General features: G+C 32.3%; 1 protein-coding gene across 11 annotated transcripts in view; it reads right to left on the reverse strand.

The window, feature by feature from the left end:
- The window catches only part of GULP1 (GULP PTB domain containing engulfment adaptor 1), a 287,882-nt gene that overhangs the window by 21,072 nt on the left and 246,521 nt on the right, over positions 1-20,289 (reverse strand). For 8 of the 11 annotated variants that reach the window (XM_036881654.2, XM_057503785.1, XM_057503784.1 and 5 more), the window contains 3 exons: positions 11,615-11,731; positions 11,338-11,418; positions 10,855-10,947 (listed from right to left, as the gene is read on the reverse strand). In XM_036881654.2, the coding sequence (XP_036737549.1) occupies positions 10,855-10,947; positions 11,338-11,418; positions 11,615-11,731 (291 nt within the window). The remainder of the gene's footprint in view (positions 1-10,854; positions 10,948-11,337; positions 11,419-11,614; positions 11,732-20,289) is intronic. The other 3 variants (XM_057503786.1, XM_036881637.2, XM_036881646.2) reach the window with 2 other exon arrangements.

Here is a 20,289-nt window from a genome sequence, read left to right on the forward strand (position 1 = left end):
TGCAGCTCCTCCATACTGGGCACAACTCTGGTATGGGAAGGGCAGATTTCTCCCATGAGACCTTCCAGGTAAAACCTTTATAATTGCTTGGTAAGAGCCTGGTAAGATTTGGCCTGAAGCCCGTCTTCTCAGCTACAAGTCACACCTCAGAGATTTTCAACACTAACAGGACTTTGAGACAGCCAAAACAAATTTGGCTTTTGATAAACCCATAGTAAAAGGTTGTAACTAAAATTGTAGTTAGAAGAACCATTAAGTTTGAAGGAAGTCTTTAAGCTAGGAGCTGCCTCTTCATATATATCTGGAAGCACAGGGGAAAATGAAGTAGTGTGAAGTGAGATGCAAGTCAAAGGAAGTGTTCAGTGAGGAAGCAGAATCTCTAGTGGTCTGAGTCATATAATTTATCACTTCTTTAATATGCATATACAGTTACATAATTATTACTTTCCCTACAGCTCTCCTCAGTAATCTATCTCTAGGTATGTATACATGTATGCATATAATTTTGAAATCTATTTTATGGTCTACATAGTTTGCTATATAATTTTGTGATTGGTAGACACCTTTTACTTAATTATAGGTGAAGACCATGAACTCTTTGTGGACAAAATTTGTATTTCTAAAGTCTCCAACACATTACAGTACTGGATATACAATGAACTGTTAATATGTATTGTCTAATTTATACTAGAGAAATTTCTAACATCAACAGTAAATTGATAAGGTTGTCTGTACTGAATAAAACATAATATATTAAGTGTCCTTAGAATCGTCTGGCTGATAACCTAAATGAGAGTACTCTACATTATTTTATGACTTATATTGGCCAAAAAATCTTTACTAGGTGCTTCATAGCAAACTTAAGTCCAAAATAATGTGACTTTAAAGTGCTTTAGTAATTTATGAAGGTGTTAATATTTTACATTCTCCTTCCTCTAAGAAAGTATACTTATTACAAATTAAGGATGTATATAAAATGACATATAACATGAAAACAACAAGAATTTAAATACCCCAGTTAAGAGGTATTAATAGTTTTGGTATCTAGAGTTTAAGATTCTTACACTGTAACTATTACAGGTTTCCTTCGGTCATCAGTAATCTAGATTTGTCAACTGGCATTTTTTGTTTTGGTTACACAGTTCTTGTTAAACATTTAACCAGTTGCTTGAGGGTAAGTTAGGAGAGATTGCATTACCATTGAGAGATTTTTCTTGGAAAGTTAGAAAACCTAGAAAGTGGGCCCACAAACTTGCATGAAAATAACTGAATGACATTAACTGCTGTGCCTTTTAAATTTGGGGTACGCTCTCCAATTCATCACCACCACCACATGCCATTCCACACACTTATATCAAAGCCAGGGCTCTGTTGACATTTGACTTTGTGATTCCTTACTTAGAAATGATTCAAGCCAAGAAATTAGATGTTACATCTCATTCTTTATTAAGAATGAAGTCTAAGCCGGGCATACTTAAGTGGGTATATTTTGATAGTGTCTGATTCTGCACTAAACTGTTAGGCCTATTAAAAAGGGACAGGAACATGTGAATATAGCATCTAATTGGCATACAGTGACATTCTTGGCACTAGATAAATATTCTGAGTGGTGTCTCCAAATTAAAGGGTTCAAGATCGAGTCATTATTTAAGCTCCTATTTTTAACTGGTTGACAGTAAGTTACTGTTCTAAGAAAGTAAATACATAGTTTAGATGAAAAGCATTAAATATTTTAATTTTGCACCTTTTGTCAGTATTTTGACAGATGGTTGAAAACCAAAATCTTTGGATTTTACTACAGAATTTCATGGCATCACTGTTTAATCCTTGTATGCTTATAATTCCAAGGGCTTTGGTCTATCAGAGGATGGACAGGATTTTATTATACTAAAGGGAATGAGGAATTCTATGCTGAATGACTACATGTTAATTATGAAGAAGTTGCTAGTGTACTAAGACATATTAATAATGAGTGCTGTTGTAGTTTTGTAGCTCTTTCTTTCAGTAAGTAGTAGCTTGGTGCATTTAGGCCATGCTGAGTCTTTCAGCCTTAAGCTTTGCCTAAATATGACAATGATGAAATGTCACAAAAAGGTTTGAATCCTGTGAGTAAATGTTGAATATATTTAAACAATAAGAAAAAGCTGCATTAAAGATGAAACAGTTCTGTGGTAATATCTAAAGAAATTTTAGAATGATACCAGAATTACATTTTATGCTGTTGCTTTGGCAATATATATCTCCAAAGACTCTTTAACATGTAAAATAAACAACTTTAAGATTAATGTATGATTTATCATAATTAGTATAATACTAGAGGTTCAAAATCATACTTAGAAATAAATTTAAAAAATAAATTCTTGGGAGGATTATGTTTCCCAACAACAAGCTCTACTACAAAGCCATAGTAATCAAGACAATTTGGTACTGGCACAGAACAGACCTATAGATCTGTGGAATAGAATAGAGAGTCTGGATAAAAACCCACACATATATGGCTAATTAATATATGATAAAGGAGCTATGGATATACAATGAGGAAATTACAGTCTCTTCAACAACTGGTATTGGCAAAACTGGACAGCTACATGTAAGAGAATGAAACTGGATTATTGTCTAACCCCATACACAAAAGTAAGCTCAAATTGGATCAAAGACCTGAATGTAAGTCATGAAACCATAAAACTCCTAGGAGAAAACATAGGCAAAAATGTCTTGAATATAAACATGAGCAACTTTTTCCTGAACACATCTCCTCAGGCAAGGGAAACAAAAGCAAAAATGAACAAATGGGACTACATCAAACTAAAGCTTCTGTAGAGCAAAGGACACCATCAGCAAAACAAAAAGGCATCCTACAGTATGGGAGAATATATTTGTAAATGACATATCTGACAAGGGTTTAACACCCAAAATATATAAAGAACTCACATGCCTCAACATCCAAAAAGCAAATAACCAGATTAAAAAATGGGTGGAGGATCTGAACAGACACTTGTTGAAAGAAGAAATTCAGATGGCTAACAGGCACATGAAAAGATACTCCACATCACTAATTATCAGAGAAATGCAAATAAAAACCACAATGAGATATCACCTCATACCAGTTAGGATGGCCAACATCCAAAAGACAAGCAACAACAAATGCTGGTAAGGATGTGGAGAAAGGGGAACCCTGCTACACTGCTGATGGGAATGTAAATTAGTTCAACCATTGTGGAAAGCAGTATGCAGGTTCCTCAAAACCTAAGAATAGAAATACCATTTGACCCAGGAGTTCCACTCATAGGAATTTACTGGAAGAAAACAAGATCACAGATTCAAAAAGACATATGCACCCCTATGTTTATCACAGCACTAGTTACAATAGCCAAGACATAGAAGCAACCTAAGTGTTCCTCAGTAGATGAATGGATAAAGAAGATGTGGTACATATTCACAATGGGATATTATTCAACCATAAGAAGAAAACAAATCCTCCCATTTGCAACAACATGAATGGAGCTAGAGGGTATTATGCCCAATGAAATAAGGCAGGCAGAAAAAGTCCAGTACCAAATGATTTCACTCATTTGTGGAGTATAACAACAAGCAAAACTGAAGGAACAAAACAGCAGCAGACTCACAGACTCCAAGAAGGAAATAGCAGTTACCTAAGGGAAAGGGGGTTGGGAGGGCAGATTGGGAGGGAGGGAGGAGGGGATTAAGGGGTATTATGATCAGCACGCATAATGTAGGGGGCACAGAGGGAAGGCAGAATAGCACAGAGAAGACAAGGAGTGACTCTATAGCCTCTTACTAGGCTGATGGACAATGACTGCAATGGGGTGTAGGGGTGGGACTTGATAATATGGGTGAATGTAGTATCCACAATGTTGCTCATGTGAAACCTTCATAAGATTGTATATCAATGATACCTTAATAAAAAATATATATATATATGTAAAAAAAAAGTAAATTATTTAAATTTATATTTTAAATAAAGATGTCAAAATTACATTTTTCTAGTTAAAAAACTGGTAGATTATAAGTAACACTATAGATAGGGAAATATAATGGTAATGTAAAGTGCTTATCCTTCTATATTACCATTCTGATTAGTACTTTTAAAGTTCACTGTTATGGCACATTTCAACGTCACTTTTAAAATAAACTTTAAAAGTAACAACTTCTAGAATTTGGAATTTATAGCATCGTGAATATATTTTTTCATATTTCTAGATCCATAGTTTGGTTATATTGGTCTCTTCATTATAAGACGTATTATTTTATATGTTCTTACAAGACTCTTACAAGTTAAATGGGCCTGATTGTCTACATATCCCAAAGAAGAAAACTGGGACAAAGAGAAATTAAATGACTTGATCAGGTACTCATAGTCAGAAATGGAATGGAATATATTTTTCTTCACATTAGGCAGAAAATATCTCTTTAGAATGATCTTTTGCTTAAAGTATCAATAATGAAAGTGAAGTTGTGGATTGCCTATCATTTTATGTTGGCAAGAAATATTCTTGAATCAATGTTCATGTTTAAAATTTATGCCTTTGTTTAATGATTCATATTTGACTTGTGTACTTGAGAGTTTGCACAATCTGCTCTTGCCCATCTTGACTTCAATAGTAGTTGAGTTTTGTTTAATGAAATAAACATTTTAGGTTATAATTGTCCTATCAAGTCTAATCAGTGGCTACACAGTTGATTATGTAAAGGTAGAATTTTATCCAGTAACACTTGGTTTAACTGAAAGGGAGACATTTACTCAGCAATCCAATATTTCTTAGGACTATAATTTTATTCATTTTACTTCCTGGCAATTGTCTGATTTGGTTAAATCTTCTATAGCCAGAAAAGTAATATGTAAGTATTCAGACACAAGAATCAAGAGGAACAACTTTAACCTGTTATGCCCACATCTTATAATGGGACAATCTTCTGGAGGCATTCATGAGGCTAGGAGGGCAGAATAAACCCTTTTTTTCTGATATAAATACAGGCAACACTGCCATGTGAATATAATAAATGGAAATCAGATTGTTCCCAGATAATTAGTACCAAATGGTGGAAAACCCAACCTCTAATCTATTGCCAAACCACTAGAACACAGCAAAAAAGCAAAGAGCACAGTCAAGTAACGGAAATTTCTCAGTATGCTTAAATGACTATAAAATAAGGACCCAATTTCTAAAACCAGTGAAAAGATTTCCACAATTTTCGTGTGATGCAGAGGTATGTAATATGTGTACTATCAAAGTCTGCTTCATTTGCCAAAAAAGGAATTCATGATTGAACCATTCCACTGGTATTTAGGAAACATGTGAGCATTGTTTTTTAAGAACAACTTTAAAAAATATCATGTCAGTATATGCATGAGAAAACTAAAAATAAGTTCCTTCATCATGCATATGAGGAACTGGTTTGCAGTGAAAAAGGGTTTGGGATATATATTAAAGACATACATTTTTTGTAGTTGGGAATGTCTTTAATTTTAATATGAGGCAAAAAAGTCTCCTATTTTGTTTTCCTTGGATAGAACTAAACTACTCTAAAGGCTCTCATTGGGCAAATTTATACTGGGCATATTAACTAAAACAATAAACAATAATCCAAATGATGATAGGAAAAGCACAAACTTTTGTCATTCAAGTTTTATATCATGAGCCCAGATTTGTATATCTAAATGATTTGTGTATCTAACCATCTAATAAACATCTCCAGTTGCTGTCCAGGAAGTAGAAGTAACTTGAGCAAAAGTGAAATACTGATTCTTCTTCATTCATCTCCCAAAGTCATGTCTATTTTGGAAAATGGTACCACCACCCGGATGCTTAGGATAAAACCCTTAGGGGCAATCCTGACTCTTTTATTGTACAGCCCTCAAACAATCCATCAGTACATCCTTCAAGCTCTACTTCCAAAATGTATTGAGCCATATGTATCATCTAAACTAATAATTCCAGACCAATTTATTCTTCTCCCTCTCCTAGATTACTGAAATAGCCTCCTAGGTTGTTTTTGGGACCTCATTTTGGCCTCTTTACAGCCATTGGTGCCTACAGCAGTGAGCTCATCTGCAAATCTCTGTTTACAACCTTTGAGTAACTGCAATTAAATTAGGAAAGAAAAACAAAACAACACAACTTTTATCATGGCCTAAAGAGGCCTATAAAATCTAGCCCTTGATTCTTTCTCCAAAGTCATCTCAAACTATTTTTTGGCTCTTGGTCACTATGCTCCAGACACAAAGGCCTTGTAACCATTTTTAGCCTTTTGCATCAGTTATCTTTAATCATTCAGGTCTCAATTCAAATGCTAGCTTCTTAAAAAGTGCTTCCCTGACCAGGTTCCTATAAAAGCTCCCAGCCATTCTCTTCTATTCTGCTACACTTTATTTCATTCATAGGATAAATAAGATCTGAAATTTTCATTTATTTATTTATTTACCTATGGGTTTATTACTCATCTCCTTCTCCCCATGGGATGTAAGTTTCTTACATATACTAGTCTCCCCCAAGGGACCAAAACATGTGGCCAAATCAGATGTTCAATAACTATTTCACAAGCTGCTATAACAGATCTCAACTGTATCAAATGTACACAATTGGCAAATGTAAGAAAATAAAAATCAAAGTGATATGCAAAGTAATACGTAAGATATGTCACTAAGATAGGATTTCAAAATACCAGTGATGACGTAGTGGGAGTAAGGGAAATGAAAACAAAACTAAAATTTAAACAGTGAAATCTTGGAAGGACTTGCTAGATTTCTTGAGCAGTTTTATTAAAGTTTGAGTCTAAAAGCATGTAGTTTGCATGATTTGATGTATAGAACACATATGTGGTTGGCAGGTCATCATCTAAGAAATACCAATCTTTCCTTAAAAAGTCTCCAAGAAAGTAGAGAAATGTGTCTGTGTTTCTCATCTACATGGTGACTCCTTAAAGTACAAAGGTTTTCCATCTGGAACATCTACTCAACAGTGTCTCACATTTTTAAGCTATGGTTTAATATAGAATAAAAAGATCATATCTCTAAGTATGACTGAAATTTCTTATGAGAAGGCCTGATTCCTTTTAGCCATTGTTCTGTGTTACAGAAATTCAACTTTAACTTTAGACCTCTTGCTAGGAAAATGACTTGAGATCATTTAGTTATCTAATCAAGTTTTACCAAAAATGTTTCTTCTTATTTTTCTGATGCTTCCCATAACTTACTATTCATCATATCTACTATTTCATCACACACTGATAATTCCAGTAATTTATATTATTTTCATTTTTGGCATTACTTTTAATGCCACAAACCACCCCCCCCAAATTCCATTCCCACTTTTCTTCTCTTCTCTCCCTCTTCCCAAGTAGACTATTTTAAAGTTATGATTAGAGATAAATCTTTTATTTGTATTTGACTAGTAATTGCTTGAGGTGGACTAAATTGTGTCTGACTAGCAAATCCTGGTATTTCAGAAAATTTTTGTGTTCATATGTTTGTTTGGTGGAACCAAATTATAGTGTTAAGAACCTCTTCTGAATTGGAGCATTTTATATGGCAAATGAATTACCTCTGTGTGACTTTGGAAAATGTGGCTCCCAGTAGGATTGACACCTGTTTTGGGCTGATCATTTGTAAACAGCCATCCATCTTGGGGGTACCTCTTGCCATAACATGCTGAAATCTGATGCCAAATTAATTGTATGCACTAAACCCATCTATATTGCATTTTCAATATGCACAATAAGATTCATAATTAATTTCAGTGCTTCTTTAGTTAATGTATTAATTGCTGTCTCTAATCTTTTAAACAACCTGCTGAGAACTGTAGCAATTTTGTACCTTCTATATTTCAGTCTTCTGAAAGCAAAAAACCCCACAAATGAACAAACAAAACCTACAGAGTCATTTCTAGAATTAGAAATCCACTTGACATTTATTGCACATTAACTTTTCTAGACATAGTGGCACTCTACGAGGTGCTTTGTGCCCTGGCTGTGTGTCTTGTAAAACTAATGCTCAAATTTCATTAGAAAGAACAGATGTAAAACATTTCTAACTTAATAAATCTGCTTTACTTCAGACACATTGCAAGCTATTAAAAAGAGGTACCTATTATCATTATAATTTTTAGTGTTTTTCAAATTCAATTTCAAAAGTTTAAATCATTAACAAACCTTCATCATTTATAAGCATGGCAACATTTCATACTTAGTAAATAACTACAGGGAATTTAATTTTATTTACTTTAGTTTATTTTTAACATCAGAAAATTGGGAGCTAATTTTAACATATAAGAAATAAATATAGCACTTAGTGTTATATTAATTTATTTCACAGCTACATAAACTAAAATTGAAAGTGAAAGGCAAAATATGTTCATATCACCTTCAAAAATTTTTTAGAAACATATTAATAAATATCTGATAATATTTTCAAGACCATTTGAATTAATCAGATGTCTCTTAGCAACTTAAAAGTGTTAAGTTCACTTTGAGTCAGATAATTTCTATTTTTTATCTTACAGAAAATATGCATCCTCCAGTGTACCAACAATTTCAAAGATCATATAATAAGCCTTTAAGAGCTGAAAATTTCTGAGACAAGTAATTTTTCAGAATTTAAAGAAAACATACAAAAATATTACTATGGCAAAAGAATATTAGTAAATTGCAGTTATAACTTGAGTTATCTGCATATGGATTAATGATACATTTTCAACCTATGTATGAAATGCAAAAAAGTGGTTTGAGAAGTTGATTTCTCTTTTTTAAATTCAACCTTCCTGTTACATTCTTTGAAGCATTCTATTGAGATACTTTTAGTATTCAGCTGAACACAAAGCCTATAGAAATTATTAAATGACAACTTCAGGAGAGCTAATCCATTTTAATAACCGCTATTTGAGTAATTTTATTGTTTTTCTATAACTGATTCTATGAGAATTGCTGAATAAATGAATATACTCACAAACAGTCTGTGTTTCATTTATATGCCATCTGTCATGCTCACTGCTTGTAATGGCAATCTCAGCCAGAGGGCCATGAAACTGAAGCAAGTGTCATCTCTGCATTCTTCTGCCCACCCATTGCCATTTCTGAAGCTGGCTTAGTAACCATGTGAGATCACCACTGCACAAACAACTGCCAGCCCTGACCTACCGTCTTCTCAGTTTCCCTCTTGCTAGTCCAGAACAGAATCTCCTTTCAGGAGATAAAATTGGGGAGCCTGGTTTTATCAGGATGTCCCAAATCTCTACAGCTCCTCTCAAATCCACCTGGCGTTTCAACATGATATCCTTAGTTCTCCTTCTAGAGTTAGAGGATGCACAATGAACAAGCTTAATTTGGCATCCAAAATGGTGATGGACCTTTAGTCCTTTGTAAACACAAAGACTAAAGTAAAGTGACTTCTCATACTCAATGAATTCCAGGAACAACTACCTTATTAAGACTTCATGAAAAAATAACTTTCCCTTCATTTGTTTATACTCCTAGTTTGTTTTACAGGTTAGCTTATAATGAGACTTTCCAAATTCCCTAAAAGGGTGTTGATCAATTTTGAGACTGAAGGTTGAAGGAGTTTGAGCTAATGCTCTGTTTCTTGGGTTGGGAAGGCAAGAAAAAACATAATTTTGATAATCATAACATGACGGTAGTGAAGAGAAAAGCAGGAAGGAATATTATAATATAGCTAGAACCTGAAGAGGTTGTTCCAGCACCTCACTGTGGATAACAAAGGTACAGAGTAACACAGAAACCTCATTCCCAGCCTCTCTCACCTTGGCCACGTCAGTTCTGCCGCCAGCCCAAACTATGTGCCAAGCAATGGAAATACCAATTGCTTCAATGTGGAAGATGGAAAAGTATGAGTTTAGAGGAAAGAGATTTTTTCAACCCATTTCCAGGGCACACCAAATTTTAAACCCCAAATTCATGAAGAATTCTTCATGGTGATGAACTGGGGAAATATTCTAGTACTAGATGGCAAAATATATATATGCTAAGGGGGTTAGCCTAGAGATTGAATCAAAATTGACATGCAAGTGAAAATTTGCAACAAAAATTCTTTCCAAAGATTTGCAAATTCCATAATTGTATTTCAGTTTATAGTATGATGCCATTAAGTTATATTAAGTATTTTAATGTGAAATAAAACATGCACTTTCATGGAGAATACCAGTAGTACAGATGATTCAAAATGAAAAAAAACAACCTCCTAAATATATTTTGCCTAAGAAAAATGTTGTTTCAAATTCCATCTCCCTCCAAAAATTCCCTTAGCCAAAATCACAAAATATTAGCATCATAACATGGTATTGGGAAAAGGATTTTGCATCTATGGTAAACCAAAAGTAAATAATTTAACTATAAACACTTTAGTGTTGTCTGCAGAGGTTACCACTCATTTTAGTGTCTGAAATACAATTGTGTCACTGCCAGTGTGGACCCTTACTATCTAATAAATGAAACCAAAATCCACCTTGTTAACAGTCCAATTTCTATAATAAGTTCAGAACTCCAAGGGTATATTGGCTTAGGTCATTAAATATAACCTCAGTAGATAGTAATCAATAGGAATGAAAGAAAGAATTCACCATAAAGAAAAAAAGACTAAATTGAGGGCTGAATTATTCTAGAAAACACAAATGAAAAGAGCAACATGAAGAAACAATTCTGGTCTGAGCTACCTAGGTAATTTTAATTTTTTAATTTGCGTCTTTCATCTCTATCCATGTTTAGCTTTAAATTATTGACCCTAGAGTATTATTATGACATATTGCAGAGCTGGTAATCCAGATATGTTTCATCACCATGAAATCTTATTTCTAAAGAAAACATGTGCATATTCTATATACTTACTGGAGATGTTGATACTTGGGCTATTCTTAACTGGTTTTCCAAATCCTGTACTTTGTTTTTAAGTTCCATATTTTCTGCTTCTAAGTCTTGAATCTGAAAAGCAAATCATTATTGAAAAACCTTCAGAAATTTATTCTTGGAAAATATTGGTTATTGTATTGGCTAAATTAATGAATAGGACTTCATATTATTTTGAATTTATGTACTTTTTTTTGCACAGGGGAGAAAATTATTTGATAAATCTTGTTAATATCAGAGAATTCTAGGTCATTGGGAAGATATTTAAAATGTTTTTACATGTATGCAAATTTCATGTTCCTAATACCTCATCTCTATGTTTTCTTGTTGCACTGTACAGTCTGTTATGTATAATCTTGCAGTATAACCGCAAGACAATGAAACTTGCTTATGCTGATTTTGAAGAGTGGAGAAAGGGTATAATTTAATTACAAAGGCATCTGATCTGCATGGGAAACCACTTACCCAGCATCTGTTGCTTCTGCTGCTCTGATCCCCATGAGAAGCATCAGGAAGTGAAGCAAAGTCACATGAGAACACTAAGTTCTTGTGGGAATTCAATATAAAATGGTTAAAAACTGTGCAGGGGATCAGGAATGAAAAATTATAGGAACACAGTGAAAGCAGTTCCAATCAGTGTGGGGGAAATTTAATGGCAGGCCTTCTAAATTTGTTTGATGATATGCAAGTTTCCCTGTACTTACATCACATAAACGTTAACCAAAAAGCTTAGTTTACTCACTCTTTTCTGTAGTCCTGCAATCTGTTTCCTTGTTTCAACATCTTTTCCTCCAGATTCTAGAAATTTCCTGTATGCCAGGTCAAATGCTTGGCCGATTGTTAAAGTTATCTCTTCAGCCTTTGTGAAAGTTAAACATGGTAGATTTGCAGTTAAATAATAATGTCACTGTTCTTTGAATCAAGAAAAACATTCACATGAGGTCCTTCTAAAGGGCAATGGCTGGGGGTAGAAATGCAGTAAATAAGCCAAGTAGTCTATGCTAACATCATACTTTAATGCCTACCCATGTACAACATTAAAAAAAAAAATGTTTGGCAATTAAATGAATTGCTGTTGAATTTGGGAGCAAGAGGTCTCTCCGACTTCTCATATTTTATCATAGTATTTTTTTCCTCCTAGTGTTTTCCTCTCTTCCTCAACTACTGAGTGCCTATTAAATGAAAGCATAGTGCCAACAGCAGTTTGTCATGTTGCTTTACTACTTATTTCCTCTTCCGAGTGAGGAGGACTTGTTAAACCTGGCAGGTAACTTGAATGAAGCTGGCTGGGTGGTGTCTGTGGAAAACTTGAGTGTTGCCCTCTCTAAATGGAGCAGTTGCTATTCAGTTCTGGTTAATTGTTGGCTTGTGGAAATGAGCAGTTCAAATCCAGAGTTGTCAAGATTTTAAACATGTGAGGTGAGGTAAAAAAATCTGAATTTTTATATGAAAGCTCACAATTTTAAGTGATAGTAAATCATTTTTGCAAAACACAGTGCTGACTGAACAAAATATATCTGTCATCTGAATTTGGGCTCATAAACATCTACAATCTTTGGTCTATCAACTAGAAACTACCACAGATATCCTAAGTCTGCCAGCTCATTCCTTCTCCATTAATAATTTGACTGATATCACCCTGTCTTGCACAACATAAACACTAAATAAAAATTTACTTCATTAATGTAATAAAATTCATAAAGGCATTGATTTCATGCATCACAAGTATGTCATATTTAGTTATATGACTTCCAGATGACATAAAAACTCGTAGTATACACAATCCTGCAAATTACAGGTTTTAACTAATCCACTGCAAATCCTAAACCTTTGTGGTATGCTAAGAACCATCTACATTGAAAATATGCTTTATTAATAAAGCTTATTTAATTAAGATATTGTCATTTTATTAGTTCAATATGTGTGTAACCCAGTTAACTAAAAAATGCAAAATATCTGCCTAAAATTACATATGAGGACTATCTCTTACAAATAAAAAGGAGGGGGAAAAAAAGCTATATTGAAGAATACTAAGTAAATGAAATTGCCAGATAACCAAATTTATGCTGATTCAAACTAATGAAAAAAAATCTATATGAAAAACAATTTGGCTGTGTTGGTGTCAGGATTATGTATAATATTAAAAGACGGTAAAAGTGGTTATGATAAATTGTGGGAATAGGAATGACTTTTTTTCTGTTTCTAACATTGAGACTTTAGGTAACATGTTTTTATTTGTTTTATAATAAAAATACATATTTGTAAATTGTTTTTTCTCTACCTTTTAAATTATGGATTCAATGCATCCTCTTAATAACACAATGTGTTATCCTCAAATACTCAAGGCATACACTATAGAAAAACAATTACATAGTAATGTTGTTGAGTTACCATTAAGGACATTTGATTTCATTATTTGTTTATGATACCTTTTTAAAAACCTATCTTTGTTTTACAATAAGACGTATCTTTTTATTAAGACAGCATTCAGCTTCTTGGTAAATATTCTGCATACATTACCTCACTAGATTCTCATAGTGACTCTGTGAGATGAGGATTATTATCCCCACAATTTATATGTAACTGAAATTCTGTGAGGTTATATAACTTGCCTAAATCTCTCACAGAAGAATGTGGATTAAATCCAGGAAATCTGACTCTATAAGCCTCACATTTTGGGTGGAGAGGACAAAACTTGTATACGATGAAGTGCCCAGATCGTGATTTTACAATTAGATATGTTTTGATAAATGTATGTATCTATGTAACCACAAACGATTAAAAATATAGAATACTTCTATCATCCCAGAAAGTTCTCCTATGCCTACTTCCAGTCAAATCACATTTCATATGGGTAAACATTGCTCTAATTGCTAGTACCATAAATCAGTTGTGCTTGTCCTTGAATCCATAAAAATGGCCATAGAGTATATATTCCTTTATATCTGGCTTCTTTGGAGTTTCTCAGATGCTGTATGTATCATTTGCTGGAATACTGACTAGTATTCCATCTAATGAATATACCACAATTGATTTATCCATTTGCCTATTGAGGTACAAGACATTTGTGGTGTTTTCAGTTCTTGGCTATAAATATAACTGTTATGAACACTCTTGTAAAATCATCTTATAAACGTATGTTTTCATATCTGGCTAGATACCTAGAATGAAATTTATAAATCATAAAATAAGTTTATATTTAACATTATAAGAAACTGCCAAACTGTTTTGCAGTGTACCATTTTACATTCCACCAGCAGTACAACAGTTCTAGTTGCTCCTCATTCTCACCAACATCAATCTACTGATAGTCTTTTTAACTTTAGTCATCTTACTGGATGAGTTATGCTATCTCAATGTGTTTTTCAATTTGAACTACCCTGTTAAATAGTTATACTAGCCTAGTTTCATGGATGAGTAGGCTAAGAAGATCTGTATTTTCCCCTGATTATGTAATGAAATATAAAGAGCAAGAATATGTTTTAGAAGTTTATTTCAAGAAATTATTACAAGGCACACATGAACTGTAACAAGAAAATATAACAAATAGCTTCCAAACAGACTTTGTGAAAAGACTAGATGTAACAATTTCTTCTAGTAATAATAGTGCATAATTCTTTTGAAACATAAGCCCTTTTTTTATAATTAGTTAACAAATAAGAGACAGGTATTTAATTTTGCCTTATTTTACATTTCACTTCACATAATTAAAGAAAAAAACTTTTGTGTTGGGTGAAGTTTTCATCTGCTTATCAGGGCTAGTATTAAAATTTTATCACATGCAGTAGCCAGTAAATAATGTATATTTATGAATAGCTGGAAACAAATTGAGAAAAATAAAGAATAACAAAGTGATACATAAAAAGCTGGCAGTGACTACATTTGCTTTTATTAAAGAAATCAAATAAATTACATCATAATGATTGTCCATAATCTAATTTCATTTTTTAAACTAAATGAGATGGCAGTAGAAGTTGTGTAAATATTAAATCTTAATATCAGAACAGGGTGATGCTAATAAAGTGAGTTCTGGTCTTATAGTGTATCAGGATAGACCTTCATCTAAATTTTTAGCAAGCTCTTCGAAATTCACAGAAGTACTGAATATATAACATAAAACAAATGATGAAAATGAAGGCCCCAGAAAGAGCCCAGGGACTCTGGAGAGGTCACAGTCATGAAACAAATATAACACACTGGGAAGAATGTGAAAATTTAGGATTATGGATTTGCAGTTCTGATTCTGTTGCTACCTAGCTTTGTGACACTGGGAAAGGCATTAAATCCCTCTGGCCTAGATTTATTTAAAATAAGATGAAACGGTTGGCCCAAATAGGCCATTTGTTTATTTTCCAGCGTTTTACTTCTAAGTATACTTTTAATTTGGATAATTTTAGATTTATATGCAGTTGTAAGAGACAATACAGAGACATCTTGTGTACCTTTTATACACTTTACCCCATTGGTAACATATGATAAAATTTTAATACAAATCACAACCAATTAATATTGATATTTATATAGTCAAGAATAATTCCATCACCATAAAAATTTCTCATCTTGCTGTCTTATGGCCATACCCTCTTCCAGTCTACTCTTACTATTTCCTTAATCCTTGAAAACATGAATCTGTTCTCCATTTCTATAATGTAGAAATGGAATCATACAGTATATAAGCTTTTGGGACTGACTTTTTTTACTTCATAATTATTTGGAGAGTCATTAAGGTCGTTGATTGTATTAATAATTCATTCCTTTTAATTGCTGTGTAGTATTCCATAGTTAGTAGTATTCCATAGTTTGAATGTACTGGAGTTTGTTTAACTAATCACCCGTTATCTAGGGTATCTACAGATTTGAGCTATTATGAATAACCTGATATAAATTTCCATGTGTAAGTTTTTGTGTGAACAAAACTTATGTCTGAACAAAAGTTTTATTTTCTCTAAGATAAGTGCCCAAATGGGTCAAATGATTGTTGCATATTTAGTTTTTTATGAAACTGTCAAACTGTTTTCCTGAGTGGCTGTACCATTTTATATCCACACTAGCTATATACAAATATGTATGTATAATTAATTTTTCCACATTCTTACCAGCATTTGGTATTGTATATTTTATTGTAGTCTTTCTGATAGCTGTATAGTGATTTATCATTTTGATTTTGTTTCTCTAATTGATACCAATGTTATCTTTTCATGTGCTTATTTGCCATCTGACTGTCCTCTTCAATGAAATGCTCCTTCATAATCATTTGCCAATTTTGCAGTTTGATAGGACTTTTTTATGCTGTTTTTTTAATTGAAGTGCAGTTAATACACAATATTATATTGGTTTCAAGTTTACAACATAGCGACTCAACAGTTATATACATTATTAAATACTGAACCCCAACTAATGTAGTTACTATCTGTCAACATTGAAAGATGTTACAGAACTATTGACTATGTTCTCTAGGCTGCATTTCATCCTCTGGCCAATTTATATAATGATTGAGATTTTGTTATGCTGTTGAGTTTTAAAAGTTCCTTATGTCTGCTGGATTCTAGTCTTTTGTCTGATAAAAGTTTGCAAATGCTTTCTCCCAGTCTTAGCTGGTCTTCTCATCCACTTCGTAATGAGGCCTTTCACAGAAAAATATTTTTTGAAGTCTAACTTGACGCTTTTTCCATTTATGGATCCCACTTTGTGTGTCAAGTCTTAAGAACTCTGCATAGCCCTATATTCTGAAGATTCTCCCTGTATTATAGCTGTACATTTTACATTTAAGTCCATGATGAATTTACAGTTAATTTTTGTAGAAGGTATGAAGTTTAGGTCAAGGCAAATTTTATTTGTCCACGGAGATGCAATTTCACAAGCACCATTTGTTGAAAAGGTCATCTTTTACCCTTTGATCTACTGCATTGCTTTTGTACCTTTGTCAAAAATCAGTGGGATACATTCATATGGGGTGATTCCTGTGCTTTCTTCTCTGTTTCATTAATCTATGTATCTATTCCTTTACCTCAACTTCTGTAAGTATATAAGTTTTGAAATAGGATACACAGATTACTCTAAGTACATAAACTATTCTAAGTATATAATGTCTTAAAATAAGATACAGATTTCTTCCACTTTGTTGATATGTTTAAAAACTGTTTTAACAATTCTAGTTCCTTTGCCTTTCCATATAAATTTTAGAAAAATATTGTCTATATTTACAAAAAGTATCTTGCTATGATTTTGATAGAAATTTTGTTAAACCTGTAATTTAATTTGGAGAGAAGTGACATATAGTAGATTGAGTCTTCCAATCCATGAACATAGTGTATCCCCATTTATTTACATCTTTTTTTATTTCTTTCATCAGCAATTTGTAGTTATCAGCATATAAGTCCTATATAAGTTTTACATCTTAGGTTAGATTTACACATATGTATTTTGTTTTTTTAAGAAACCGTAAATTTTTGTATTCTTGTGTTCATTGTTAGTATACAACAAAATGATTTTTGTATGTTTATCATTGCATTCTGCCACCTTGCTGAACTCACTTTTAAATCTAGGTATTTTTTTGTAGATTCCTTTACCTAGTCATCTGCATATAAGGACAGTCTTATTTCTTCCTTTACTATCTGAACCTTTTCTTGTCTTATTGCAATGGCTAGAATTTCCATAACTGTGATTAATAAGAGTGGTTAGAGTAGACATCCTTGCCTTCTTCTCAGTCTTAGAAGTATTCAGCTTTTTACCATTAAGTAACATGGTACCTATAGTTTCTATTTTAAATGCTCTATCAAATTGAGGAAGTTTGCTTGTTTTTCTGAGAGTTTTAAATTATGATTGGAATTGACTTTTTCAAATATTTCTAATGCATTGATTGATCTGATCATATGATTTATCTTGTTAATATGTTGACTACATGGTTAGATTTTTGAATGTTGAACAAGACTTGCATCTCAGGAGCAAGCTCTACTTTGCATATATAATGCTTTTTATACATTGCAGAATTATATTAGTTAATCATTTGTTAGGAATTTTTGCATCTATATTCCTGAGGGATATAGTTCAGTCCGTAGTTTTCATTCTTTACACTGTCATTGTCTGATTTTGGTATTAGGGAAATATTAGCTTCATAAAACATACGTGCGTGCTCTTAACCTCTTCTATTTTCTGGAATAGGTTCTGTGGAATAATGTTAATTCCTCTTGAGGCATTTTTATAGATTCTTCCAGGGAAACAATCTAGGCCTAAATATTCATTTTTATTAAGTTTTAAGTTATATATTTAGATTCCTTCATAGCTATAGGGTTATTCAAATTATTTAATATTAGGGGATTATGTTGTCAGAGATGTTGTCACCTATGTTGTCAAATTTATGCGTATTCAGTTATATACAGCATCCTTTTATTTTTCTTTTGCTATTTGGAGGGTCTACAGTGAAAACTCCTATTTCATTCCTGACCCTGGTAACTTGTGTGTTTTTTGTTTTGTCAATCTTACTAAAACTTTGTTACGTTAGGATCTTTCAAGGAATCACCTTTGTTTCATTGATTTTTCTCTATTGTATTTTTCTTAATTTCATTAATTTCTTCTTTCATCTTTCTTATTTCCTTCCTTTGAATTAATTTTTATATTTTGTTTTTTAGCTACTTCAGGTAGGAACTTAAGATTATTGATTTGAGAATCTCCTTTTTTCTAATGTATTAACTTTTATAAGTTTCTTTCTTAGCACTGTTTTAGCCATATAACAAGTGTTGGTATGTTCTCTTTCATTTACATATAACTCACCTCATTTAAAAATTTTTCCTTTGAGAGTTTCCCTTTGACATTTGGAACATTTACAAGCACATGTTTCATTTCCACGATTTTGAAGAATTTTCAGTTACCTTTCTGTACTGATTTTTAGATTGATTTCTTTGTCATTTCTTTGCTGTTGTTTAAATTCTTTTAAATTTTTGAGATTTATTTTATAGCCTGGTATGTGGTCTATTGTGGTACATGTTTCTTTGGCACTGGAAAACAATGTGCATTCTGCTGTTATTGAATGAAGTGCTCTATAGCTGTTAGATACTATTGGTTGAATATATTACTGAGAATTCTAAATTCTTGGTGATTTCTCATCTAGTTGCTCTATCAATTTTGGGGAGAGTAGTGGTGAAGTCTTTAACTACAACTGTGTATTTGTCTATTTATCCTGTAATTCTCTTCAGTTCTTGTTTCATTTTGCAGCTTTATTGTTTGGTTATACATATTTAAGTGGTCTTCGTGGTGGTATGGCTCTTTCATCATTATATAATGTCCTCCTATCTCATAATTTTATTTTGAAGTCTACTTTATGTGGTATTAGTATACTTCTGCTTTTACTGAGTAATATTTGCATGATATACATATATTTTTTCAATTTCTTTATTTTTCAATCTGTGTATATAATCTATATCACAATATTTGCATCAAATTCTTGTAGGCAATATGTATTTGCATTAGTTTCTTTAACCAATTCTGGGAATTATTTGTTATATTTAGACCATTTACATTTAATATGATTTTTAATATAGTAAAGTTAAGCTGCCATTTAAGTTTTTTCTTTTCTGTTTTCTATAGTTATTTTCTGTATTTTCTTTTCACTGTATTCCTGTGTGTTTCCAAAAATATTTTTATAATAAAATCTTGATTTATCTATGGTATTTTAAAATGTATGTCACTTTAAAACTTTTTCAATGGTTGCTCTAGGATGCACATTACATTTATATAACTTATCAGTCTACTGGTCCTGTCATTTTTCCAGTTCAAATGAGGTATAGAAACCTTATCACCCTTTACATCTCTTCAACTTCTGTTTATAATTGCCTTATGTATATCCTATACATACACACACACACACACACACACACACACACTATACACTACATATGTGTGTGTGTATATATATATATATATATATACACATTTAGATTTATATTATTAAGCATTTTTTCCTTCTATTTTCAATCATAACTTAGAACACTAAAGATTTACCCATATCCTGTTCTTTTTTCCTTCTTTTTGTTCCAAGTTTCCTTCTTTTATTACCTCCTTTCTGTTTAGAGAACTTCCTTTAGCCTGAATTTAGGGTAGATCTAGTAATGTAAAATAATCTGTTTCCCCTCATGTGATAATTTTTTGATTTCTGTTTAATTCCTGAACTGTATTTTTTCTGGCTATAGGATTTTGGTTTGACAGGTTAAAAAATTTTTTTTCAACACTTAAAATACATTGTGTTACTTTCTCCTTGCTTTCATGGCTCCTAATAAGAAACAAACTGCTTTCAAACTAATTTTCTGCTATAGGACTTGTTTAGGTCTTGCTGACTTCAAGATATTTTTTTTTACTTTCTTTTTTTTATTATTAAAAAATTTTTTTTATTAAGGTATTATTGATATACACTCTTATGAAGGT

This window comes from Manis pentadactyla, chromosome 6, assembly GCF_030020395.1.
Source record: "Manis pentadactyla isolate mManPen7 chromosome 6, mManPen7.hap1, whole genome shotgun sequence".
In the NCBI taxonomy this organism is placed as follows: Eukaryota; Metazoa; Chordata; class Mammalia; order Pholidota; family Manidae; genus Manis; species Manis pentadactyla.